This window comes from Oreochromis aureus, linkage group 10, assembly GCF_013358895.1.
Source record: "Oreochromis aureus strain Israel breed Guangdong linkage group 10, ZZ_aureus, whole genome shotgun sequence".
Classification (NCBI taxonomy): domain Eukaryota; kingdom Metazoa; phylum Chordata; class Actinopteri; order Cichliformes; family Cichlidae; genus Oreochromis; species Oreochromis aureus.
This window is the reverse complement of record NC_052951.1, coordinates 6,640,906-6,668,857: the sequence shown is the minus strand read 5'-3', so window position 1 is coordinate 6,668,857 and position 27,952 is coordinate 6,640,906. Positions and strand designations below refer to the sequence as shown.

Below are 27,952 nucleotides of genomic sequence, written 5' to 3'. Positions count from 1 at the left end.
TGGAGGCACGTGGCTTGTTCACGCTTTACCTGGAAATTGCGTCATTCCGGATACGCCCACTATCTTGACGTGTAGCAATGGGATCGAGATTTGGGGTCAGGATTTCGCGTGGACCAATCACTAAGCAGTGCGTGGAACACGGTGGGCAGGCTCTAGTGTTACTGTGGGACCAGTCGTCAACACGGTGGAAAGTAGTTACCGGAAGCTTAGAGGTGTCTCCTTCATAACAAGAGCACATAACGAGTTCTGCTCCTTTAATCAATAACACCAACTTTATACGATCCCCTTGGGAAATTACAAAACGACAATGATAACAATTTTTAATATATAAATATAAATGTGTTCTTTATTTCCAATTCAATCAACTGTGGGGAAAAACTAAGAACTTGCGCTCGGTCGCTTTACCGTCAGTTTTCGATTGGTTTTCATCCCAAAAGTTAACCGGTTACAGTATACTTGGTTTTAAGTAACTTGACCACAGTTTTTCTCCCGGTCGCGGCTTCAGTGGATCCAATGAGGTGACGCCGCGTTCCGGGCCCGACAACTGAGAACAAGCCGGTGATAAGAGGAACCAAAACTACCGAGTGTGACAACAAAGAACCTCCGAATAAAGATACCAACTGAGAAACTAACCTCAGAACCCGCCTGGAAAAGCACAGTATGTTGGTGCCGTTCACTTTTATTTGTGCCGACTGAAGACTGATTAAATACTAGCGTGGTAGCATTATATTGATAAATGTATGCTTTTATAGAGATGGTTTTGCAGACAGTATACTAGCTAACTGTAGCCTTCAACTTCTGTTAGTGGTCTTCGTATCAACGTATCTTTGCTTTTGTTTAGAGCGTACACTGTTGGTCCAGCTGTGCTTGAGTAGACCGTTTACTGGTGTGTATCTCACCTGGCTCTGTAATGGTCGTGAGCGTGTTATCTTATTGTTAGCCAGCACGTATAGTGGTTCGGAAAAGCTAAAAAAAAAAGCGGTGGCGTATTAATATGTAATAAAATGAAAATGTAAGGCTTTCCGGTGTACATCCGTTTTTCATTCATGTGTCACATCTCGATGGGTGTTAGAAGTTTCTATTCATGTTCCTTTTTGTTTTCTCCCTTTAAAAAAGCACTGTGCAGGTACTCGGCGTGGCTCTGAAGCTGTGGCTTCAGCACACTGTGTTTGATAATGCTATTAATGCCACGTGTTCAGAATAGTCTATACCTAAGTGGGTGGAATCAGGTGCAATACATGTTTTTCATATCCTTAAGCCAAGGTCACCTGGCGAGGACACATTAAAACTTTTTTTTGGACAATTGTTTAAAAACCGACACGCAGCAGATAAAACAGGTTTGTTTTATCAAGACATATACTCTAAACTTGAAAAAAAGTTCAAGAAAAGTATAGGTTAAATGAGCAAAAGAACATCTCAAAGCTTATTTGAGGATACTTGTTAGGACCCAATAGGGTATATATCAGTTCTGCTAATGCCTTTATTTTTACTTAAATGTTTCCTTTTTCTGATTTTTACAGCACATGATGGAGGGTAGAAAGCTGGTGCCGGCTGCTCTCTTCTGTCTTGTTCTGGCAACATTTCCTTCTCACATAGGTGACATAATAATTTAACTTGACTTTTCTTCTGGTACTTATGGTTAATAGTAACCATGGGTTACTGGTAAAAGCAGCACAGTTTGAAACATGGTCTCATTGATGAACACATGCAGTGGAATAGAAAAAGTACACTGTAGGTGTTAGCTGTCTGCTTGCTTTACTAAACAATTGGTCTTTTTGTTTCCAGTGACCGTGGCTGTCATGTCAGTTGACCTGGGCAGCGAGTGGATGAAAATAGCAATAGTTAAACCTGGCGTGCCAATGGAGATTGTTCTAAACAAGTGAGAGCACATTCCCACATAGAGAAAATGGCAGCATCGCGTTCCTTATTTCTTTTATATGCTCAAAAATAGAAGAAAAGCATGCATTGCTACCATTGTATGTATTGTCTTTTCCATCAGGGAGTCGAGGAGGAAAACACCCACAGTTGTATGTCTCAAGGAGAACGAGAGACTTTTTGGAGACAGTGCAATGGGAGTAGTAAGACTTCTTCTAAAATTTCCAGAATTGACTTAATCTACTAAATCACAACTGCATATTCAGATTTTGCCATGTATGCTGTTTCCACGCTTTGTACCACATTTCAGTCTGTCAAGAACCCCAAAAGTGTTTATAGACATCTCCAAAGCCTCCTGGGTAAAAAGCATGAGAACCTCCAGGTGGCACTCTACCAGAAACGTTTTCCTGAACACCATCTGCAGGAGGACCCAGTGAGAGGCACTGTCCACTTTAAAAACTCAGAGTAAGCCTCTTTGTGTGCTACCTTGTTTTTATTTAATTTTTATTTATTCACTATACATTCACGCATATTCATATTACAAAACTTGTATACACTAGGAAAAGATGTACAGTAAAGAACCAAAGGTGTGCTATTGTGTGCTAACAGATTGGCTTCACAGCTTTGACATTGATTCTTGGATCTCTGGAACTTCACTGGTCAATGCCATTCCTCCAGAAATTATTACCAGATTTTGTGTTTTGTTGTTGAGAGTTCTGCCTAACACATCAGTCCATAATTTTACAGATGTTATTAATCGATTATTACCATAAACACAACACTCTCCTAGTCAGGCTCACCTAAGTGCATTATGTTTCTGTCAGAGAAATGCAGTACACACCAGAGGAGCTCTTGGGTATGGTCCTTAATTACTCTCGTGGACTGGCTCAGGACTTTGCAGGTTAGTTTGCTTGATGCAGATGATGTATCATTGTGAGGCATGTTCACATATGTTCAGGAAATATTAAAAAAACCAAAAAACCAACAAACATTCTCTTCAATTCACAGAACAGACAATCAAAGATGCAGTGATCACTGTCCCAGCCTTTTTCAACCAGGCAGAGCGCAGGGCAGTCCTGCATGCTGCACACATTGCAGGTCTAAAGGTCCTTCAGCTCATCAATGACAACACGGCCGTGGCTTTGAACTATGGGGTCTTCAGGAGGAAAGATATTGACAGCACAGCTAAGGTAAAGGTTCAAGCTTTATACCCAAATACAGGCATTAACTCTCATACAACCAACACATTTTACATACATGGAGTACCAACTGGCGATCTCTGCGGACACTGCAAATAAAAAATCGTAATCATCAGCTACTCTTCGAGTAGATCTTCCTGCATTCAGCAACTGGCGTTTTCCTCGCTTGCAGAAAGATCCTTGTTGCTCAGATTGGAGCTTGTATTGTGTCCTGATCATGCCAGTATCGCCTCTCATGCTTTAGCTTTCAGGTACACTAGATTTAGCAACATCTCCAATTTTATGACAACTTCCAGTCTGGAAAATTCCCTTTCCATTTGATTTGATTTCATTTATTTCATAAAACTTTACTAATCTCAGAAAAAGTCTGACTACAGGGCTGATTGATCAGAGGTGATATTTGATGTTGTTTAAAAATGTGATGAGTGATTTAAAAACTGCTGAAAGCCTGATCTCGTTCCCTTCCAGCATGTGATGTTTTATGATATGGGCTCTGGCAGCACCACTGCCACAATCGTTACCTATCAGACTGTCAAAACCAAGGAGTCCGGGACTCAGCCCCAGTTACAGATCCGAGGTGTTGGGTGAGTCCATTGATCCATGCAGTGGCACTGCCACTGACAGAGAAGCAGCTATTAGAGTTGATTCTGATAATGGTCGAATAAGAAAAAAACATGGATATACCTAAACTAAAGGACTTTGGAACTAGAATAGAATAAACCTTTATTATTCCACGGATGAGAAATTTCAGTGTTACACAGCTCTTCTAACAAGGGAAATATAAAATATAAAAAGAAGACACAAAATGGTCCTCTATACATAAGCAACTGAAGTTTGTATATACAGGTAACAATGTACAGAAATATGTATAGAAAAATTGTACGGAGATATGTATAAAATGTACAGTGGTCATCTTGCTCACTAGCTTGTTTGTTCAAAGGATGTTAAACTGTGTTATAAACTACCTGCTTAAAATTAAATTCAGAGATTATGAAATATTTTTTGTTGGCTCTCCTATTCTATAAGCCTGATCACAGCCTAAGTTGCGGCTATAACAAGAATGCCAAATGCAGACACGAAACTTTCCTCTTATTTTATTATCTTAACAAAGATACACGTTCTGTGTACAGTCCAGTAAGCTATCTGGGTATAGTTTTTGACTGTATACTGTATGTGAAATACTGCATTCATACTTCTGATTATTTGACTTCCACTTAATTTTAATAACCACCTGTTTATTTGGCATCAGTGGGAAGTTTTTTCTTCCCCATGACCTTAAAGTGCTTGCTCACAGGGATTCATCTGATTGTTGAGGTTTTCTGTGATATTATAGGGTCTTTACCTTACAAAGTCCAAAGACATGGATGAGTGAGTTTGGTGTCGAAGTATAGAGTAGGTATGGCTGTTACTTACCTGCTGCATGGAAACAGGACAGTCCTGTTTCTATTGTACGTCTCTGATTTCCAGTATATCTGCCATCTGCAGAAGTTCTCTGACACCACAGTGGCATGAGTTGGAATACAGGGAGCTGGTGAGGAGCTTTGCGGTGTAGTCTGGAAGAAATCACTGCAGAAATCACTTCCTTCTGAATGTCAGTAATACAAAAGACACAGTGGTTGACTTCTGGAGGAAAAACAAAAACCTCTAAGCCTGTTAACAACATGGGCGAAAAGGCTGAAAGCATCAATAACTGCAAGTACTAGGCCATTTACTTGAACGGGACACTGGACTGAAGGACAAACAGTGATGCTGTGTACAAGAAGGGCATGAGCAGACTCTACTTTAGTTTTTATTATATCTATCTGGACCTCGTGTGGTTTTATGATCTTGGCACAGGTGACCACCACACACTGGTGGACTTCACACTGGTGGACTTCAGTGAAAGAAGCTGGCTTTGTTACTATTATTTCTTTTGACAGTGCCCAGAGCTCTTCATTAAGCAGTTAGGAATTGCTTCAATTGCTGCATGATAAACAAGCAAACGCATTTGCTTGTTTATCATGTTGTAGCTGTTACAAAACCCTTTCTAGTTTTTCTAGTATTTGTTGGTCAGTATTAAAACCATTAAATTGTAATTTGCTCTAAAAAAAAAATAACTGCCCACTTTACATCCATCCAGACTAAAGTGTGCAAATGTGTTCTAACTTAAGGTTTGATCGGGGCTTGGGGGGCTTTGAGATGGACCTGCGACTTCGTGACCACCTGGCCAGACTGTTCAATGAGCAGAAGAAGAGCAAGAAAGATGTGCGGGAAAATCATCGGGCTATGGCCAAGCTTCTCAAAGAGGCTCAGAGGCTCAAGACTGTGCTGAGTGCAAATGTAGACTTCATGGCCCAGGTCAGTCCAGAGACAGGAACTTCAAGCACTCACTTCATCTTACCGGTTGTGTATCTCATTGTAATGTGTTGTAGCTAAAGTCACTGTGATAAACTGCAACACATGGAAGGGCTTTGCCAGAATCTCAAAATCTGAAATCCACACTGCACTCTTAAACTCACAGAAATCTTGCACTTTCTTACTTTATCTTTTTGGGGTTTTTTTTTTTTTTTTTAATTACCCAGGTGGAAGGTTTGATGGATGACATTGACTTCAAAGCTAAGGTGACCAGGAGTGACTTTGAAGAACTGTGTGCTGATCTGTTTGAAAGAGTGCCTCAGCCCGTGCAGGATGCCCTGACTGCTGCAGAGATGAAACTGGTCAGTATGCTCAACGTGACAGGATGTGGACGGATTTGGCTCCAAACATCGGATACAACGACAGAATTAGAAGTTCTGTCATCACCAGACTATTAGACGTTTTATGATGTTTTATGTTTGTGACAACAGGAGGATATTGAGCAGGTGATTTTAGTAGGAGGCTCCACTCGTGTGCCAAAGGTTCAGGAAGTGCTCCTTAAAGCTGTGGGCAAGTAAGTGTTGTCCATAGAGATGTTTCCATCATTCTCACAATTTTAATTTTCCAAACTATACTAAGTTTGTTTTCTCTATGTGCAGAGAGGAACTGGGGAAGAACATCAATGCAGATGAGGCAGCAGCCATGGGTGCAGTGTACCAGGCCGCTGCTCTGAGCAAGGCTTTTAAGGTCAAACCTTTCTTGGTTCGAGATGCAGCTGTTTTCCCCATTCAGGTCAGCATTCAGGTCCTTCGCTGCCTCAAACTGAGTGCATCATGAGTACAATCATACTTTATTGAGCTTTGATTAGTCTGATTAGAGTAATGGGAAATCCTGAGTAAAATCCATGTCAACACTGACTGCATGACATGTCATTGTATTAGGTGGAGTTTACCCGGGAGGTTGAGGAGGAGGAAGGTGTCAAAACCTTGAAACATAACAAACGCATCCTGTTCCAGAGGATGGCAACCTACCCCCAGCGCAAGGTCATTACATTCAACCGTTACAACAATGACTTTGTTTTCAACATCAACTACGGTGACCTCAGCTTCCTCAGTCAGGAAGACCTCAGGTTGGAACTGATTGAAAAATACTCAGAAATGAGGTTCATTTTAACAGTTTATGGCAAAACCCCATAAAAAGAAGATATTTAAATGTATTTCATCCCATCACTGTGTGCCCTCACGCTTTAATTGGATGTAAGTGTAAGGCAAAGCCGTGTGCTTCTTGCTCGTGTGTCACAGGGTGTTCGGCTCTCTGAACCTGACCACAGTCAAGCTGTCTGGAGTGGGGAGTAGTTTTCAGAAGCATGCAGATGCAGAGTCGAAAGGAATCAAAGCCCACTTCAACATGGATGAAAGTGGGGTGCTTCTGCTAGACCGGGTCAGTTAAACTAACATGAGCTGCTTCACAACAGTCACTTATTCAAGTTCTGCTTTCTCCTCCTGGCAGAGTTTCAACAAAGCATTTCCCTACTGTACTATCATTTGCAACTACTATTAAAAGAAGATAACTGTGCATGTGGATTTCTTTTTTTAATCTTTGGCTGTAATGTTGGTAGTTAGGATTGATGAATTTCAAGCCAAAACATTGGACTCCAAATGTGAAATCCAAACATGGGAGGATTGACATGCCATGCTCACATAACAGCTTTCAGTGTTAATGGAAAAACTTTTCAAACACTTTGTTTTGCTTAAATATCACACAAATGTTTAAAAAATGTCATTTTCATACACAGGTGGAGTCTGTCTTTGAGACCGTGGTAGAGGAGAAAGAGGAGGAATCAACATTAACTAGTAGGTTTCTTGCAAACACGAGCCAGTGCTTGAATCCATTCTCAACTCATACTGCTAACATGAGGGGACTAACCCCAGACTGATATCTTATGATGAAACTTTGACTGCAGCCAGACATCCAGTTAAAGCTGACACAAGCATCTGACACTGTTACATAAAAAGCTCTCTACTACAAAGTAGCAAAATGTAGCTTGACAGAGAAGTTAAATTGTTGGATTCTTGCTGATGTTTAGCACATAAGTTGATTAAGGCTCTGTGCCCTTTACTTTCTGCTTCCTCCCTTATTTGCTCATTATGCTGATGCGATAGCTGGTATTTAGTCACAGCTCGGACTCTTGGTGTCAGTGACAGTAACTGTTCAAAATTATTAGCTCTAAGACCAGCTTTATCAGTTGCAGTCATGGCAGAGGAGTTTATGCACTCTAACAGCCAGGTCATTTTTAATTAAAAAGTTGATCATCTTAAATATTTTTGATGGTAAGATAAAAATGAATACGTTTACTTTTATTAAATGACCTAAAGTCTGTTATAGAATAACTGAAAACACCTGAACCCCTGTTCCTTGGTTACTCACTGCTCTTGTCCATCATTAACTCCTTTTTTTACACTCACTTATGTTTCACTGCTTCTGTTATGCAGCACACAGGAAGTTCTGCCTGTTTTGATTAATTTGACATCGTATGTACTTTTGCGATGGCCTATATTGTAGAAAGTGTGAGTTGTCGTATTTAACTGAGGGAACGATTTGCTGTCTTCCAGAACTCGGTAACACCATTTCCACTTTGTTTGGAGGAGGATCGTCAGAACCTGCTCCAAATGTAACTGAACCTGTTCAGGTAACGTCACCTATCAAAAGCAACGCATGCTGGTCTAGGAATTTTGGTACCTTCTTGCCAAGTGTGATTTAACTTTACCATTATATAAAGAACATAAATGGTTGTCCAGCACTGAGCAAAGGGTCAGCATGGCATTGCCCCTTGATTTGTTGTGTCTAGGACGAGGAGGAAGTACCTCCAGAATCTGGGAAGGACAGCAAGGATGAGGACGGCAAGGATGAGAATCACAAAGACAAGGCTACCAACGAGAAACCCAATGATTCAGAGAAAAATTCAAGCGAAGACAAAAACCAAGAAAAAGCCAAAGAGGCAGGAAGCACAGCTGAGGCCAAGGTAAGAGCTCCGTTTATAATACTCTGTGAAATGCCTCGGTCTGAATTCAAATGCTGACATTTATCTGCCTGTGCACCTTTTTAAAATTTTGTGTAGTGTTTGGTGAAAATGTATATTCATGAGAGATTAGCCTTCACAAAGCTGTTATTGATATTACCCATCTGTCTCCCGGCAAAGGAGGAAAAAGACGGAGACAAATCTGTAAACACTGAGGTGGAGAAGAAGGCCAGACCTCAGAAAAAGAGCAAAATCTCTGAAGAAATCACACTGGAACTCCTTATCAATGACATCGTTGACCCCACGGCCGATGACCTGACATCCTCTAAGAAAAAGTACAGCTTGATTTTCATTTATTTTCTGTTTTGGTTTCCTGGTTTTATCAGCTAAAGGAGTCTTTGTGTGGTTTCAGACTGCAGGATTTGACAGACCGAGATCTGGCCAAACAGGAACGAGAGAAAACACTCAACAGCTTGGAAGCTTTTATATTTGAGACACAGGTAAACAAAATGAACATCCTGTGTGTACCTGTTTATGTTTATTTATTGCAAGTGTTTTCTATCTGATATTCACACAGAAATGCCCCAGCCCTCCCTCTCCCTGGCTGTCACCCGGGAACTTTGATTCCAAACTTTTTTGTGTTAGGGAATGGCAGCATGGAGGCTGAAAGCTGTTAGCTTTAGGACCTACTGAGCTAAGTCCGGAAGGGCCTGAAGAAAGCTCGCTGGGAGTGATGATGTAGTTCATGGGCTGATGGTTTTGCTTCTGCTGTTGAGAACATCACTCTCTAGACTGGGAGGCAGGCAGCAGTGGTGGTGGTGAAGAGCTGGTTAGTGGTGAGGTGAATGGCTTGTTAATAAGCAGGGTTTGAGTGCAGGGGTGTGGCTATGAAACTCTGAGGCTGGCGAGTTGTAAGCAGCCAGGACGCAGAAAGCCTGTTCTAATTACCGGAGCCTCATTTGAAAGAAGGCCAGCTGCAGAAGCAGACAGCCACGACTGAGTGACTGTGGTAAAGGGTTGTGGCGAGGAACTGTTAGTGAATTAGTGACGGAGCACCAGCAGTTTGCAGAGATGTGAAAAAATGAGCTGGAGGCAACAGGTGAATAATAATAATACCTTTTATTTATAGGCACCTTTAAAGACTAGGGCTGCCACAATTAGTCGACTAGTCACAATTACGTTGGCTATCAAAATTGTCGACGACTAATTTAATAGTCGACACATTGTTTGAAGCATTGTAAGATCCTGATCCGGCCCAACGTATCACAGAATTCATAGCGCGGCCCAGACAATTCCAGTAGTGGTGTGCGATACTGCATATTTTCGTATCGATCCGATACCAAGTAAATACGGGCCAGTACCGCCAATACGATACTTTTCAATAAATAAGGTGGATGCGTCGCTGAATCTCAATTAATTTTCATGACCTTAAGTGTTTTTTGTAATGTTTCGTTTTTTATTATTAAATAGTTAAAACCCAGAACATAATTGGGACAAAGTTTGTAATAAATAGAAAATGCTTAGAGAAAATGAATATTCTCTTTTTTCTTTTTTTTTTTAGAAATAGAAATAATATGTAATATAAAAAATATGTAATATTTAAACAACTTAACAACTCCCAAAGCGTCTAAGTCACGTCACGTGACGGCCCAACATCTAAACATAAGAGAGGGAAGGGGGAGCAAAGAGTGCCTGCTCTGCGCTGACACAGGAGTGGCGAGCCCAGTGACCTGGCTGTTTCGTCTTTGCTGAAACCAAAGCATTGCAAACAAGAGCGGAACTTAAAGTAAAGAATCAGTCTCAACAGGCTAGTATCGATCCGATACCTATGCCGACTTGGTATCGATATTTGGATCAATTTGGATCGATCCGCCCACCAGTACTAGCCTTCAGATATGCCGTCTGCTCCTTGCTATCTAAAATATAACAGGACACTGGCGTAAATTCTCGATCATCTCACACTTCTGTTTAATCAGTTTTCCGTTCAACGTTTATTCAGCTGTGTGAAAACTATAACTTTAATCTCAGCCAAACCGATTTACTCACAAACAAATAAAACACTGAAAAAAGCCAAACAATAACATTTTTAGGTTATCTAAGTGACTTATATATCATGTTTAACCCTAGCCCCGTCTAGCTATCGAGCTGGTGGGCAACAGACGTCTCCAAAAACGTCGGAGCATTTTTGCAAATATGTGATGTCTCATTTAAAGCCAAAGGATGTGGCCCCTAAATTTGGACACAGCGGGGGTGTCCAAATTCATAAGATGCATCCTCCTGAGGCCTATTACATCACAGCGATGTGACGAAAGCTGTCCAAATTCGTAGACTCCTCCAACAGAGTCAAGGCTTGCTGGAGCCGGGGAGAACAGCGGACTCCTGGCACATCATTTTCAGACCCCCGTGGTCTTTCGCTACACAGGTTAAACATGATATATAAGTCAGCCAAACAATAACTTTAAAATGTTATTGTTTGGCTTTTTTTCAGTGTTTTATTTGTTCCTGAGTAAATTGGTTAAAGTTAGATTAAAGTTATAGTTTTCACACAGCTGAATAAATCTCAAACAGAAAAGTGATTAAACAAAAATGTGAGATGGTAGAGAATTTACTCCAGTGTCCTGTTATATTTTAGATAGCAAGGAGCAGACGGCTGAGTTTATTAAATTCCACTGCAAATTTCATTAAAAGTTTAATAAACTTTCATCTTATCTTCATTTTTAGTTAGCACATACCTTAAACACTTCAAGCTGTAAGCTGATGATAGTTATATAAGAGCAGATGCATGCTGGTGCAATAAGCTGTACGTTTTATGTCCAATTGATGATCTGATTAGTCGACTAATCGCAAAAATAAGGCAACTAGTCAACTATCAAAATAATCGTTTGTGGTAGCCTTATTAAAGACCCTCAAGGTCACCTTACAACAAAATGAAAACATAAGGTAAACAAAAACTAAAAAAAAAAGAAGTTAAACAAGGTAAAAAAAAAAAAAAAAACTAAGACTGTGTCATGATGAAGCATATAGATGGGTTTTAAGATGCCAAGCAGAGTGCTGTTGTGTCTTTTGAGATGTGTAGGTGATGGCTGACGGTGGTAAAGCTTGAGTGCGGGGCCGCTCTTACAGCAACAGGGATAAAAGAATGAAGACAAATTCCTCTTACTATTTTGGCAATAACTGCTGGGGGCAGGAGCATAGCAGGATGCTAATTCTTTGCCCCACTTCTTCCTTGCAACCCATGCAGAAGGAACATAGCCACCATCCCAGGAGAATGTTGAGAATTTTGAAACTCCTCGGATGCTGCGTCCACTGAGTCCATTCTGGGCAGAGTGTACAGTCATTAGGTGGAGTGTGAGGAGTGAGAGCTCAAATACAGGACATGAACACAGGCAGGCAGAATTATAATCTATAGAAACAACACAGTGGGTCCACATGAACCGACATTCAGACAAAGGACAAGGGGACTCTAAATACATATAACGTGTGACAACAGGGGAGAGGGACATACGGCTGACAGGGAAGCAAAACTAAAAGTAAAGCACAAGGAACAGTCACTCTTAAAAATAAAGCATTAAGTGAGAAAACAGACACATGCATGAATGTACACAGGAGGTTGTTTCAAGTTTCTGTATTCACCCTAAAGCAGGGGTGTCAGACTCATTTTACATGGTGGGCCACATGCAACCCACTTTGATCTTTAGCTGGCCGGACCAGTGAAACTCGTCACTGTCAGTGTAAAGAAGTTACATGTTTAATTGTTTTTCTGCATAATGAAGAAAAAGCTGCTGTGACAAAGGAAGAAACCTGCCAGCATGAAAAAGTTCTGGTAGCTCATTGCCCAGAGGGTGTCCAGCTTTGTTTTGTTTTTTAAACTGTAGTTGTGAAGAAAAACTTGAAATTTCTATACCGGTAGTCTGTTTTTCACAAAGTTAGAGAGACAAAGCTTTTGCAAGCAGTGTTTCACAAATTATGCCAAATTGGCATCCTAAGGTCTTCCTTTGCTGCTGGTTCAGTGAATTTTGGTCTGAGAATGATGAAACCCGCAGTTTCAGAATCTGTGAGATGTCAGCTTACAGCACCGGTAAACAGACATATGCTTCGTGTTTACGTCTTTTTATGGAATCTCCTGCTCTTTAATCGTTTGCTGTTTCACCTGTTTGGTGGTTGTTGAAATGGTTTCGTTGCTGAGATTCTGAAGTTTCTGTGGATACCACACATCTATATTTAAATATATAGAGATATGGTGCATTCCATTAAACCTAATGTTCTCCATCTTGCCCCCAGTACTGGGTAGCATTGAGTTTCAATAAGTTAATTGTTTATTGCTCAATTACTTTGTGTAGTGTGAATGGCCATATGGGAAGTTTTAATAATTAGGAAAAACTGTAAATACAGTTACAAGAGCACAGATCACGCAAGTTAGGAATTCCCAATGACTTCAAGCGCACATTCAGGCCTATGAAGACTCACTTAGACACTCAGGCACTCAGTATCTTTGACATGCAACCAGATGCTGCTCATTCAATGTCTTTGCTTGTTTCTTCACTTTTTCCCAACACGCTTGCATTTAAATCTGGCTCCCCGTCTCTCTATGTACCTGGCTGGTACTACTGTACTTGCTGTCTTCAGAATGATCATACCATTCACATAATAGTATGATCCCAGTCTGACTTTGAGTGTGACTGGGAGCACGGTGTGTCCATCAAAATAAAGTCCCACCCCCACCTGCATGGATTCTCAGCAGACCTAAAGACTTGTATACCAGCAATTAATAACTGACATATGAAACTATGTGGCACCCGGGCTGTACGTTTGACACCCCTGCTCTGAAGCAACCGGGAACTAGGACTAGAATGAAAATTTCAAAGTTAAAAACAAATATACAACAAAATAAGAAATTAAATCCCTTTTCCCCATGTAAGGGTTCAGTATGCTCTTTTTCCAGGACAAGCTGTACCAGGAGGATTACCAGCAGGTGGTAACCGAGGAGGAGCAGGAACAGATCTCAGCCAAGCTGAAAGAGGTGTCTGAGTGGATGGATGAGGATGGCTATGCTGCCACCACCAAACAGCTGAGAGAAAAACTCTTTCAGCTGAAGAGCCTGTGCAAGGACATGTTTTTCAGGGTGGAGGAACGACGCAAGTGGCCGGAGCACCTGGCCCGCCTGGAAAGCCTGCTCAATAGCTCCAGTTTCTTCTTAAAGTAAGTGGTTAGAAGGAAGGAAATGTAAAGTTAGTCATGAGCCAGTCGTTGACCAAGTTTTTGTTCTCTCAAAGGAGTGCGAGGCTGATCCCAGAAGATGATCAGATCTTTACTGACGTCGAGCTAAACATGCTAGAAAAAGTCATCAACGAAACAATGGTAGGTGGTGACTATATTATGTTTCCGCACTATTCTCACATGATCAGTTTGAATATTAGATTTCCCATAATGCATTGCCACACTGGTTTTATTTAGCTTTTTCTTGGCTAAAAATCCAGGGTTTCTTGCCCAGACTTCACATGCCTGTTCACACAGGCTGAATATGTCACTATGTTTATAACTGAGCTTCGTGTGTGAACTCATCTCTGCTTACTTTAGATGTGGAAGAACGAGACGACAGCAGAGCAGGAAAAACGCTCTCCAAAAGAGCGACCGGTCTTGTTGTCCAAAGACATCGAGTCCAAACGGACTCTTCTTGAGCGAGAGGTCAACTACTTGTTTAACAAGGCCAAGTTTGCCAAGCCTAAACCCAAAGCCAAAAACGGTACAAGCACAGATAAAAGCAGCAAGGCTAACAGCACAGCTGAAGAAAATGTCAGCCCTCCTATAGAGGAAAGCACAGACACCAAGAGTGGTGGGTCAAACAGAAAAACACACATTCTTTCCCCATTATTCTGATATACTAATTAGAAGTGTATTAAAAGAACTTCATTATACCTTTTTTTGTGTTAAATTTAGATACAGAAAGTTCAGAGGAGAAACCATCTGATGAAACCCCATCCACTGAGAGTACTCTCGACAGCCAATCACAACCTAAAGAAGAAACCGCAACTACAGGTTTGTACACCACGCCTGTTAATTAGTATTAGTTAATGGAGCCAATTAATGGTTTGACAATCTTACTGCTTCCATAGAAACTGGAAGTCAAAGTAGCAGTCAGATCCTGCTAATCAAATGTAGTTGATGATCCACCTGTGACCACATGTATACAAGCTTTGACCGTTTGTTGTCAGAATGTGCTGATATAGTCGACTAGCCGACTAATCGTTGGTAACCAGACGTACTAGTCGTTTAGTCTAATTGTTTTACATTGTAATTGGCACCCAATGTTGGTAAATGGTAGCATCCTAATCGTTGGTGAGAAACACCATCAATCCATTAATCTGCACCTGATCTTTTTATAAATGTTATCGTTGCTAGTCCTTTTAAAAGTGAACAAATGAGATAGAGACGAGCAGCAGAAATTTGGATCGTCTTTTCCTTAGCGATAGAATAAGGAGTCCAGTCATTTCGGAGGGGCTCAAAGTACAGCCCCTATTTGTCCACATAGAAAGAACCAAGCTGAGGTAGGCGTCTCCCGAGTAGGGAGTTCCGGCTGGATGTGTTCTACTGGGAGGAGGACCCGGGGTAGATTTGGGAGATTTGGTGAGAGTATATCTATTGGCTGGGTTGGGAACACCTCCGACAGACTTCAACACCTAAAAATATAATTTCACTCACTCACCACTGTATCTCTCGCTTGCAGAGAGAACATAGTCATAGTGGAGCTTTTACTGTTTTACATATTTATGGCTCAGATCTCTGTCCTTTTTTCCAGGAAAACTGGAGAGAACCCAACCTGAAAACCACATAGAGGATGAATTATAACAGCTGGAACTGTAGAAGGAAAAGATATTTATTGACAGTGTCTAAATGCTCAGCTTCTCTCTCAGACTGTTTTTTTTTTGTTTTGTTTTGTTTTGTTTTTTTGTCTCGTTGACTCATTTGTTGAACCTCTGGACACACGGTGAATAGGAACTGGACATTTTTCTGCTCCTTGTCTCCACTTGAGTGTTTCATCTTCATGGATTCTATGAACGAGAAGTAGTTTCACATAAATCAAGCCCCAGACTGCATTCTTCCTGAGAAAAATGGCTTTTCATATCCACCACCATTATCTTATCAATCCTAATCCAGAGGGAGCTGTTTGGCTAGTTTTACAACATCTTTAATAACAATATTTGACGTTTTAAGTTGGTGGATATACATACCAAGTTAGTGCAGCACTTAACAGTTTTGGTCACAGTCACAGTGGATACAGTGTTCTTGTTTTTGCACCAACCCATAATTCCTTTGGCCCTATAAATTGCTGTTAAAAGTGTCATCTAGTATATTAAGCATATGTAAAACTATAAGAATGAAAAACGTGTTAATTTATTGAAACTTTAACTACACATAATGTAGAGGAAGCGCCAATGTTTTTCAGCTAAAATTCTGAATCCAATGTTACCAGAAACATCCAGTGTAATGTTCAGAGGGTGAGACCCTGCCCTCCAGGGACAACTCTCTTATATTTTTTAAAAAACATTTTTCCTAACATTCTGCAACTCAATGGACATTTTATTTATTGGTAAATGTTCCAACATTAACATGTTATCCACCAGCAGCACTTACAGACATTCACATGGTAGTGTCCTTTATGTGGCCCTTAGTTTTGATAGTGGACTGCCCCCATGTGTGCAGACGAAACAAGATAAATACTGAGCTCCCAAATGGTGATGATTTAACAGTTCAACAGTGTGTTCACACGTCTGCCTCCTGCTGTCGTGATATGGCTGGATTTCAAAGACGTTTTCTACTGATGCTAATAAAGCTTTTGACAAGTGCTTGAATGTTGTTTCATGATGCCAGTCACACTGAGTGCTTTCAGAGTCTTCATATAAGCTGCTAGTAGAAGTGTTTAGTTTTTTGTTTACTGGGACATAACAGTGTGGCACACATGTTTGCACCACTTTTCCTGTTAGAACACGGGGGTAAGGGGTTTGGGTCTGCTATATCCTTCTCTGTACTCTGAATGATGCAAAAGAAATCAGGGTGGAACCAAGAATAAAATTTGGAATGGGAGATGGAAACGATTCCTGTATTCCTAAACTGTTAATAAAAAATATTTTTGTTTGTAATTTTAAGACACTTTGAAGAGTAATGTATATGTTCCTCAGTTTTTGCAAGTGTAGTCCCTGATTTACCATACTGTGTGTGTTTAATATCTGTACTTTTACAACTAAATTAAGGAAAATATTTTAAAAGTGGCTTGGTTTGTAATTATTGAGGCCGTTCATTCAAAAACTGAAACAGTGAAAGGTGACATGAATCTTGCTGTCATTAGGATTATTATATTACGAACTGAGGGTGGCTGAGGGGTTTAAGAATATATATAAATCACCCCTGGTGGCCAGAAATCCCAGGGCAGTTTTTTGTTCCAGTTCCACACTTTGTGGGAAAAAAAAAAAAATGGCATTGCATAAAGAATGACCCACACAAATACCAGGACAGTAAATGAAATTCACCAGATGTTGGAGGTGTCTGAGGATAATTCTCTCCAGGATCTTTATCAGGTGGGAAACTGACCACAGGTCAGGTTTGTAGCTCTGATTTATTGAAACCACATAGAAAGTCTTACACTTCAGACCAATGTCCAGAGTACACTGCCTTACCTGCTCCAAGGCCGCTTTTATGCTCTTGTGTCACGTAGTGATTTTCACATCACATCCTGTGTTGCGAGACACAATCTTTGTTGCGCTTCAGCTGACAAGCAGAAGATCTTAGACAAGGGCGATGAGGTCATCAGCTGGCTGGAAAAGAGCCAAGCAGATATGAATGGATATGGAACTAATTAAAGGCTCGTAAATTAATATTGTGTTTGTCCGTGGTTTTCACTTCAATTCATTTTGATACTTATGGTTATCTGCTAAAAGAATATGCAGACAGAAAATTCTGGTAGTCTCTTATTTTCTTGAATTATGCATATCAGTGGCTTATGGCATATTTAGGAAACCATCAAATATTGCTGGTATGTCGATATCAGTCACAGTAGTGTTGTTGTCAACGTGTCACTGCAACCATTTTCCAACACACTATGTTAGTTGGCTGTGGTATTGAATGTGTAATATATGACTCACCACAAAGAAAATATCTGTATGTGCAGTTTATGAAATGTTTGGACCCTGAACATTAAATTATGACAAAGGTAGGTGTTTCAGCAAGTTTCATTTCTTAATTTGTGCGTGTGTAATAAACATCCATTATATTTGTAAGCTTAAGTGGAATATGTTGGTAATAACGTGAAATGTTTTCCATGAATAATGATGACAATAATATTGAGTCAAGTAACAGTTAACATATACCCTGCTGCAATGAAAAACTAAAAACTCAGTGCCAAGCATTCGTAAACAGCATATGGCTAACTACAGGATCCTTCTGATTCTCATTTTTGGTTATTTTAAAGTCAAACATTGAAAGTATTGTACGTATTATTTAGAAAATGTATTCATTTTCAATTCAAATGGCCCTTGCAGAACTAGCACAGGCACAAAGTCCAAGTGTACCATGTGTATTTGTTAATGAGTTTATGAACAACTGCATAAAGACGAGGACTTCAAGCACACGAGGGTCAAGAAATTTACATCTTAAGTTTAAATCGGGAGTAAAATTTTCATGAATCATAAAAGAACAAAATTTTGAGTTTATTACAGTAATGTGAACTCAAAGTCATAGCAACCTACTATGACATATGAGTCAATGTGAAATCTTGTAAACACCTCGCATTGTTCCACTGAAGGCCAATCTTTTTTGTGAAAGAAAGAATCTAAATGAAGAGAAAAAAACAACTTACTACCCGTGAACACAACACCACAGCCAGAGGCCATTTCTGCTCAGCTGTCGTTTGTTCCATCGAAGAGACGAACAGCAAAACACCCGGATGACAACAACAAAAATAAAGACTTAACATATATTTTTATTGAAACACCATGACATAAACAATAAAACACATTTGCACGTAGCAGCATTGCGAAACTAAAACATCTTCCGGCCCAGACTTGGTCCACTTTAAGAATGGATTTTTTTTTTTTTTTTCCTACGGCCGTCATCACCACCCAGCCTGCAGAGAGTGCCTCCATTTTCCAGAGCCAAAAAACGCAACAACAGTCAATAAAATTGTCCCGATACTATAAGTTATAACGCAGAAACAGCAACACCATCCCCGTTTGAAAGGTTGTTTATCAAAAAAAAATATATATTAAAAAAAAGTGGCTGGCCCCACGGGTAACCTTTTGTCCCGGCTGAATCCAGACCTCTAGGCAGTTTGTTTGTCTGTTGTTTACTTGCTCTTAGTCGGTTTCTCCGTCTTCTTGGGAAGGAGGACAGCCTGAATGTTGGGCAGCACTCCTCCTTGGGCAATGGTCACTCCCCCCAGCAGCTTGTTGAGCTCCTCGTCGTTTCGTACTGCCAGCTGGAGGTGCCGGGGAATGATTCTGGTCTTCTTGTTGTCCCTGGCTGCATTCCCTGCGAGCTCCAAAATCTCAGCAGTCAGATACTCCAGCACGGCCGCCAGGTACACGGGAGCCCCGGCGCCGACCCGCTCCGCGTAGTTTCCTTTGCGCAGCAGCCTGTGGACTCGACCCACTGGGAACTGGAGTCCGGCTCGAGAGGAGCGGGACTTGGCCTTTGCTCGGGCTTTGCCTCCGGTCTTTCCTCTGCCAGACATCCTTGTTAATGTGGCTGTTGACGATGTGGAAACAGTATAACAGCCGTGCAATGACGCCCTTAGAGCTTTACGTAATGCATTCGTGAATATAACGCTATAAACCAGAAAGCGCTCTCCGATTGGACGAAAGGAACTGAACTCCACGAACCAATGGCACACCACATCCTTTAGCAATGCAGGTCCTCGGATGAGCAATGGCCCAATCCTAGAGAAGGATCGGCACGCTTAGATTTACATAGCAATGCTATAAATAAGAGACAGTGCAGGAGGCGGTATTTTGAGCTGTGCTGTCTTTAGGGCTATGGTGCTTTAGTCAACGCGACGGAGAAATTGCCTGAGCCGACAAAATTAAAACAGGTGTTCTGACAAAACATCCTACCTATCAAGCTGTCCTACTTGTTGTTACTGCGCATGCGCACAATTCAAAACGGCCATTTTCCGGTGTTCTGACAAAACGTCCTACCTTGTCAAAACATCCTACCGTAGCGCTACCGTAGCGTAAATTTATGGTCTTGTCTATCAATCCGTGCTACCTTATCAGAATATGCTACCTTAAGTGGTTAATGGCTCCATCGTACATATCTATAGGTAGGACGTTCATATGGCCAAATCACACTTAAAAACTTGGATTTATTTCGCTAGGACGTTCAGAACATGCTTCCTGCTTGGATTTATTTAGGTAGGATGTTTAGGTGTCCAAATCACACTATTAAAACATGCTTCCAGCTTGGATTTATTTAGGTAGGACGTTCAGGTGGCCAAATCACACTATCAAAACGTGCCTCCAGCACACAATCAGTGGCGGTCCTAGCCTGTTTGGCGCCCCGGGCGAACATGCCCTCTGGCGCCCCCCCCCCACACACACACACACACACACACACACACACACACACAGTTAAGCCCATAATTATTCATACCCCTGGCAAATTTTGACTTAAAGTTACTTTTATTCAACTAGCAAGTTATTTTTTGACTGGAAATGACACAGGCGTCTCACAAAAGATAATAAGATGATGTACAAGACGCATCATTGTGGAAAAAAATATTTCTCAACTTTTATTTACATTTGAGCAAAATGTATCATGTCCAGAATTATTCATACCCTTTACAAACTGTCACAGTCTCTGGGAAAATCCAAAGTTCCATACCATTCCAAATAGTCAAAGCTGTTCTAAAGCATCCTAATTACCCTGATTAATTGGAAATAGCTGTTTTGATCAACTCAACAGGTGAAAAACAGCAGCTCTCTGCAGGTGGTCTGTGGACATTCATGGCTAAGACAAAGGAACTCAGTGAGGACCTGCAGCTGTGCATTGTGGCTGCTCACAAGTGAGGAATGGGCTACAAGGCCATATCCAAATGTTTTCAAGTTCCAGTGGCTACAGTGCAAAGTATTATTAAAAAATACAAGATGTTCCGCACTGTGGAAAATCTCAGAGGACGTTGTCGGAAGCCAAAAGTGAAACCTGTGCTGGCCAGGAGAATAGTGAGAGAGGTGAAAAAGAATCCAAGGATCACCACCAAGGCCATTCTGGTGAATCTGGGCTCTGCTGGTGGCAATGTCTCAAGGCAGACAGTCCAACGGACACTGTTGGGTTCCACGGATGCAGACCAAGGAAAACGCCACTTCTCCAGGCACTTCTAAGGCATGCAAAAGCTCATTTGGCCTTTGCAAATGCTCATCTGGACAAAGAAGAAGGTCTCTGGTCTTCAGTGTTACAGTCAGATGAAACAAAAATTGAATTATTTGGTCACAATGATGTTTCCTTCATTTGGCATAAAAATGGAGAAGCCTTCAACCCAAAGAACACCATCCCCACTGTCAAACATGGTGGTGGGAACCTAATGCTTTGGGGGTGTTTTTTAGCCAATGGACCATGGAACCTAATCACAGTAAACAGCACCATGAAAAAAGAGCAATACATGAAGATTCTCAACATCAGGCAATCTGCAGAAAAACTTGGCCTTGGGAACCAGTGGACATTTTAGCACGACAATGACCCAAAACATACAGCAAACGTGGTGAAGAAATGGTTAGCAGACAACAACATTAACGTTTTGCAGTGGCCTAGCCAGAGTCCTGAGTTGAATCCAATTGAGAATCTGTGGAGGGAGCTAAAGATCAGGGTGATGGCAAGAAGACCCTCCAACCTGAAAGATTTGGAGCTCATTGCTAAAGATGAATGGGCAAAAATGCCTGTGGAGACATGCAAAAAGCTGGTCTGCAATTATAGGAAGTGTTTGATTGCTGTAATAGCCAATAAAGGCTTTTTTCTATTGATTATTGAGAATGGTATGAATAATTCTGGACATGATACTTTTGCTAAAATATAAATAAAACCTGAGAAATATTTTTTTCCACAATGATGCCTCTTGTACATCGTCTTATTATCTTTGGGGAGACACCTGTGTCATTTCTGCTCAAAAAAGAACTTGTTGAACAAAAGTAACTTTAAGTCAAAATTCGGCAGGGGTATGAATAATTATGGGCTTAACTGTATATGACCCTATATATGAAGAGAGAGAGTATGCATAGTATGCAAACGGCTACCAAACAGACATCATAATTAGGTCATATAATGGGAACAGGACAAATCAACAATTGACACTGACTAATTAATATTATATTATTGTATATATTGTTTGGAGTTTAGTCTCTTACTGTTACTATTTTTACCATTTCTTCTTGGAGGAACTGTAACCCACATAATTTCCTTAGGGATTAAGAAAGTATTCTGATGCTTCATGTTTTAGGATACATGACCTGCCATTATCCACTGACACATCTGCTTACCTGTATCTTTTGCTCGTTTCTCCTTGTAGGAGCCGTAGTTAAATGTATTGAATTTTAATGATCACTGGGTTTTCATTTGATGTGTAACGGGAGTCACGTGGGACATTAAGAGGGCGTTGTCAGTCTGTCATTCACTGGTTTGATTTTGACAGAGAGGAGGGCTGGCAGCCGTAGTTTTTGTTGACCGCAGCACAATGAGTTTCCCCTTGTTGCATTAGAGCTGTGATGTTTTAAGAGTTTGAATCGCGAGCCGATCACATTGCTCTGTAAACTTTTCAAGCACTTTAATAAACAAGCAAGCAATTCCACCTCTCGCATTATTGCGTACAGTTGACAGCGCATCAGGCAAATAGGCAGGCTCCATCCCCGGCCTCTAGCGACTGTGGAAGTCGCTACACTCCTCCTCTTCTTTTCTCTTTTTTTTTAAACTTTAAAAACGGGTTGTGTGTGAGACTTTAAATCAACAAAATATAAAATATACATTTTAAATTGTTATTGATCCCTTTACCCCGAGTCCTAAAGTGTATATTTAGTTTCTTACTCTTCTTATATTTGTTGTTTGTTTACTTGCACTGCTGTAACTGGAGCCTCGTCGTCACGTCTCTCTATATACTGGACTGTATGTAGCGGAGATGACAATAAAGTTTACTTTGACTTTAGCAGCGAGCAGGCGCACCGAGAGCTCTCGCGCTCACTTTTCGCCTATAGAATTTCGAAAAAACATCGGTGCAAATTATAAGTCTGTATCATGATGTCTGGTGTTTTCGTGTTGTTGGTTTGTTTTTATTTTGTTTTATTTGCAAGTTGGTTATTAGATGCCCTCTCCTCCCTGTGCCGCAAGCAGCAGGCGCACCTCGCAAACGGAGGGCGCCCTTACTCCCAGCAAATGGGCGATAGAAAACCGATCGGTGCCTACGACATTCCCAATATGCGCTGGCTGATGTCGGGGCAGCATGAGTACGAGCAATTTTTTTTTTTTTTTTTGCCGATGCCCGTGATGCCGCCCCCCACCACGATGCCGCCCCGGGCAACCGCCCGTGTCGCCCGTATCTAAAACCGCTACTGCACACAATCATCTAATGTTGACAAAGAATACAAAGAGACATGGAGGGGAAAAGACAGCTGTTTTTATTTGAAATTGTTATGTGTTTTCCTTACATTTTTTGCATTTATATTCTTGGTTGCTCTCTTTATATTTTGCACATGCAAAATATGCCCATCTTTGGCAAGATTCACACTGCACCTGGAAAGGAAAAATAAATAGCTCATATTATGTTTGGTGAATACTATTAGTCAACATTTTAAACATGATTAGCAAGTAATGATACTAAGACTTATGTGTTTCTTTTGTTTTGTTTTACCATTTCAATCATGCTGCGGTCAGCGTCAGCATCTAACATAGAGCAAACAATGCAGTAGTCCTCAGTGTTCCCTGAAACACATTCATGGTTAGGTTTTAATCAAACATTATTTATTGATTAATTAAAAAAATAATAGTACATTTTTTCCACAAATACTTCATGGCAAATTAGTCCCCTGAATTTTTTTAAATTAGACTTTAAGAAGGGTTTTATCTGAAAATGTTTGAAAAGCACTATTTGTACTGTGCTGTTTGAAAAGCACTATTTAAATTGGAAGTACACACTCTAACGTGATAAGGACTTTACTGGACTTACCTCGATGTTCAAGTAGGGTGCAAGCTATCTGCATTCGCTCCAGCACAACTGCTTCTGTAGTGGTTAACACCTCACTGACCTCTCCAAATACAAGGTACTGTTCTGCAAACTGTGAGATTTCTCATTATGATTATAATGTAAAGTCCTAAATGTAGCTAACAATAAATGGAATCATTTGAATAAGGGTTACCTTTAACAGCAAAACTCCGCAACTGCTGGAATCCTGTTGCTTGTTGTGTTGCATAATCTGTAACTGCCACTCCATGGTGTCTTCATGCCCTCTCATCCTCAGAAAATTCCTAGTTGAACAAAAATGTTTGTAATGAAACAAGAAATGTTTTATGTTTAATATCTAAACATAAAACACACAAGAATAATACCTCAGTATCATACATACCTCCAGTTGCGCAGAATTTTCCTGTCATAAACACCTTCAAGCAACGAGATCGGCACAAGATTGGGGTAGGATGAAATAATAGGCGTGTACTATTTAAACCGGAAAATGGCCGTTTTGAATTGTGCGCATGCGCAGTAACAACAAGTAGGACAGCTTGATAGGTAGGATGTTTTGTCAGAACACCGGTTTAAATAGTACACGCCTATTATTTCATCCTACCCCAATCTTGTGCCGATCTCGTTGCTTTTGTGCCGATCTCGTTGCTTCGAAAAAAGATTTGTATTAAATGTTTTACTTCTTTATTACAGATGATAATTGTTTACCTTAAGCTGCTCAATCGAAGTCATATTCCAAGTGTTTATTTGGTGCTTTTAAAATTTATTTTAGTCCTCCTGCAGTTACTGGACACCACTCGCTGTTGTTATGTTGAATAAACGCTCCGTTGTTATGTCGAAGAAAGTACTTTTGCACCACATACTTGTTAATTGCGTGATAACGTTGTGTAGTCGTTTTATTTACTGTATGGATTCCGAAGCCATGTTGAAATTGTCCGATTTTCTCCTTAGTTATGGAGAACAAATACGAGGAACTGCTCATGTTTCGGTCTGTTGGGTCCTACCCAACTTTTTCTTTAGATTGTCAACATTTCTGCACAGAAAATACTGCTCATAGACCCCATGGGGAATGAAGGTGTTTATGACAGGAAAATTCTGCGCAACTGGAGGTATGTATGATACTGAGGTATTATTCTTGTGTGTTTTATGTTTAGATATTAAACATAAAACATTTCTTGTTTCATTACAAACATTTTTGTTCAACTAGGAATTTTCTGAGGATGAGAGGGCATGAAGACACCATGGAGTGGCAGTTACAGATTATGCAACACAACAAGCAACAGGATTCCAGCAGTTGCGGAGTTTTGCTGTTAAAGGTAACCCTTATTCAAATGATTCCATTTATTGTTAGCTACATTTAGGACTTTACATTATAATCATAATGAGAAATCTCACAGTTTGCAGAACAGTACCTTGCTTTTGGAGAGGTCAGTGAGGTGTTAACCACTACAGAAGCAGTTGTGCTGGAGCGAATGCAGATAGCTTGCACCCTACTTGAACATCAAGGTAAGTCCAGTAAAGTCCTTATCACGTTAGAGTGTGTACTTCCAATTTAAATAGTGCTTTTCAAACAGCACAGTACAAATAGTGCTTTTCAAACATTTTCAGATAAGACCCTTCTTAAAGTCTAATTTAAAAAAATTCAGGGGACTAATTTGCCATGAAGTATTTGTGGAAAAAATGTACTATTATTTTTTTAATTAATCAATAAATAATGTTTGATTAAAACCTAACCATGAATGTGTTTCAGGGAACACTGAGGACTACTGCATTGTTTGCTCTATGTTAGATGCTGACGCTGACCGCAGCATGATTGAAATGGTAAAACAAAACAAAAGAAACACATAAGTCTTAGTATCATTACTTGCTAATCATGTTTAAAATGTTGACTAATAGTATTCACCAAACATAATATGAGCTATTTATTTTTCCTTTCCAGGTGCAGTGTGAATCTTGCCAAAGATGGGCATATTTTGCATGTGCAAAATATAAAGAGAGCAACCAAGAATATAAATGCAAAAAATGTAAGGAAAACACATAACAATTTCAAATAAAAACAGCTGTCTTTTCCCCTCCATGTCTCTTTGTATTCTTTGTCAACATTAGATGATTGTGTGCTGGAGGCACGTTTTGATAGTGTGATTTGGCCACCTGAACGTCGTACCTAAATAAATCCAAGCTGGAATCATGTTTTGTTAGTGTGATTTGGCCATCTGAACGTCCTACCTAAATAAATCCAAGCTGGAAGCATGGTTTAATTGTGTGATTTGGACATCTGAACATCCTACCTAAATAAATCCAAGCAGGAAGCATGTTTTAATAGTGTGATTTGGCCATCTGAACATCCTACCTAAATAAATCCAAGCAGGAAGCATGTTTTAATAGTGTGATTTGGCCATCTGAACGTCCTACCTAAATAAATCCAAGCTGGAAGCATGTTTTAATTGTGTGATTTGGACATCTGAACATCCTACCTAAATAAATCCAAGCTGGAAGCATGTTTTAATAGTGTGATTTGGCCATCTGAATGTCCTACCTAAATAAATCCAAGCTGGAAGCATGTTTTAATAGTGTGATTTGGACACCTAAACATCCTACCTAAATAAATCCAAGCAGGAAGCATGTTCTGAACGTCCTAGCGAAATAAATCCAAGTTTTTAAGTGTGATTTGGCCATATGAACGTCCTACCTATAGATATGTACGATGGAGCCATTAACCACTTAAGGTAGCATATTCTGATAAGGTAGCACGGATTGATAGACAAGACCATAAATTTACGCTACGGTAGCGCTACGGTAGGATGTTTTGACAAGGTAGGACGTTTTGTCAGAACACCGGGCCACAGAAAAGGCTCCCAGAAGGCCGCGAGCAAAACCCATAAGAAGGGGAACAAAAGGCTGCGCAAAAGCAGGAAAGAGCTATGTTATTTACTTGTGTAATGGCACGGCAAGATAAAAGCCATTGTTTTACACATAAGCAGGCATTACATTTTGTAATATGTATTTGATATGGTTAAAATACATCAAATGCAGCAATAAACACTGTATGTAACTTTCTTATTTTCTTTAGACCACATAATTAAACATTTATGTTACATAAAAATGTATAGCCCAATAAGTATATTACAGAAAGCTACACAACACGAGGTCAGTCAGTTAGAAATACAAGTCTAATTTCAGTTTCACACTATTTTTCATTAGAAAAAAATCAGATGGTTACATACTTAAATTTACACAAAGTGTCATAAATCTGCACCATCATCAGCACATTTTTCACCAATGCAAAGGTAATGGGGCCCAGAGTATGACTGGCCATTTTTGACTACTTTTCATTTTACCTTTAAAAACTATTTACCTTCCTTTGTTTGGTAAAATTCTTTTCAGCATAATCTGGCATGTCTGAATTTACAGTTTTTTGGGGGTTTTTTCATTTTGACATACTGCATAAACACCAAATCACACAAAAATGAATTCAAAGTAGGAAAAAAACATATATTGTTCACTGTGAAAACCACAAACATGTTTAGTGAATCATTTTCATAACTTGAAATGTATATAACTTCGGCGTTAAATAAACCTATGCACAAATTTTGCAAACAGCAAATGCAGTCAATACCTCACGCGTTTTTTGTACAACCATTTAAAACTACTACTAACTACTTAAAATTACAGAACAATCAAGTCTCACAATAAGATGCTGAACAAATTATTTGTGCAACTCCAAAAATTATTTTCTGTCCACCACACAACAGAAGAGCACATCACAGAGATAAACCCGGTAGACCTGACAGCAGGAGGTGTATCACTCCTGTTTCCCACCTGGAAACAGCATTTACATTGAACTCTTCCTGTGGTGGCTTTTTCATAGCAGCTGTGACATTCACTAGTGCCTTTATTGACACACAAAAGAAAACAAAACAAACAAACCACACAACACAACACACTAACTACACACTCCAAACACGCTAAATGTCACAAATCTCTCACATCTTGAAACTCACTATCGAAATCACGGTCTCTCTCTCACCTCTCTTCCTGAAAACCAGATGAACATGTTGCCATATAATTCTTTGATTGGTCAGCATGGTACATTTTTCTACCAATCTGAAAGGGGTGGCATTGTTTTTTCTTTTGTTGTTGTGCTGACCCAAGAAAGCATTGTGCATATTTTGTTATATCAATACTCTGGTTTTACTTGCCCTGTCAACACAGTTTACAAAACTGGTATATCGTTGGTGAAATGGAGATGCAGCCACGCTGAGTCTCCTCTGCTGGGAAAGTATCCTGCTCAGCGCATTACAACAAGCACTCCACCATCAC

At 40.2% G+C, this 27,952-nt stretch overlaps 2 protein-coding genes across 2 annotated transcripts; one reads left to right on the top strand and one right to left on the bottom strand.

Moving 5' to 3' along the window:
* Positions 1-316: 316 nt before the first annotated feature.
* Positions 317-17,635, top strand: hyou1 (hypoxia up-regulated 1). Its single transcript, XM_031744627.2, has 24 exons — positions 317-658; positions 1,521-1,596; positions 1,786-1,879; positions 2,000-2,078; positions 2,186-2,340; positions 2,700-2,776; positions 2,884-3,065; positions 3,543-3,658; positions 5,225-5,411; positions 5,636-5,770; positions 5,900-5,982; positions 6,068-6,200; positions 6,350-6,537; positions 6,710-6,848; positions 7,204-7,261; positions 8,021-8,097; positions 8,257-8,430; positions 8,608-8,762; positions 8,840-8,927; positions 13,370-13,626; positions 13,701-13,785; positions 14,005-14,260; positions 14,365-14,463; positions 15,224-17,635. The coding sequence occupies exons 2-24, from the start codon at positions 1,524-1,526 to the stop codon at positions 15,271-15,273; spliced, it is 2,940 nt and encodes a 979-aa protein (XP_031600487.1). The 5' UTR covers positions 317-658; positions 1,521-1,523; the 3' UTR covers positions 15,274-17,635.
* A 745-nt stretch (positions 17,636-18,380) lies between these two features.
* LOC116324083 (histone H2A) lies at positions 18,381-19,245 on the bottom strand. The gene has a single exon (XM_031744626.2). It carries the CDS (start codon positions 19,148-19,150, stop codon positions 18,764-18,766), a length of 387 nt encoding a protein of 128 aa, XP_031600486.1. The 5' UTR covers positions 19,151-19,245; the 3' UTR covers positions 18,381-18,763.
* Between the last annotated feature and the right edge of the window lie 8,707 nt (positions 19,246-27,952).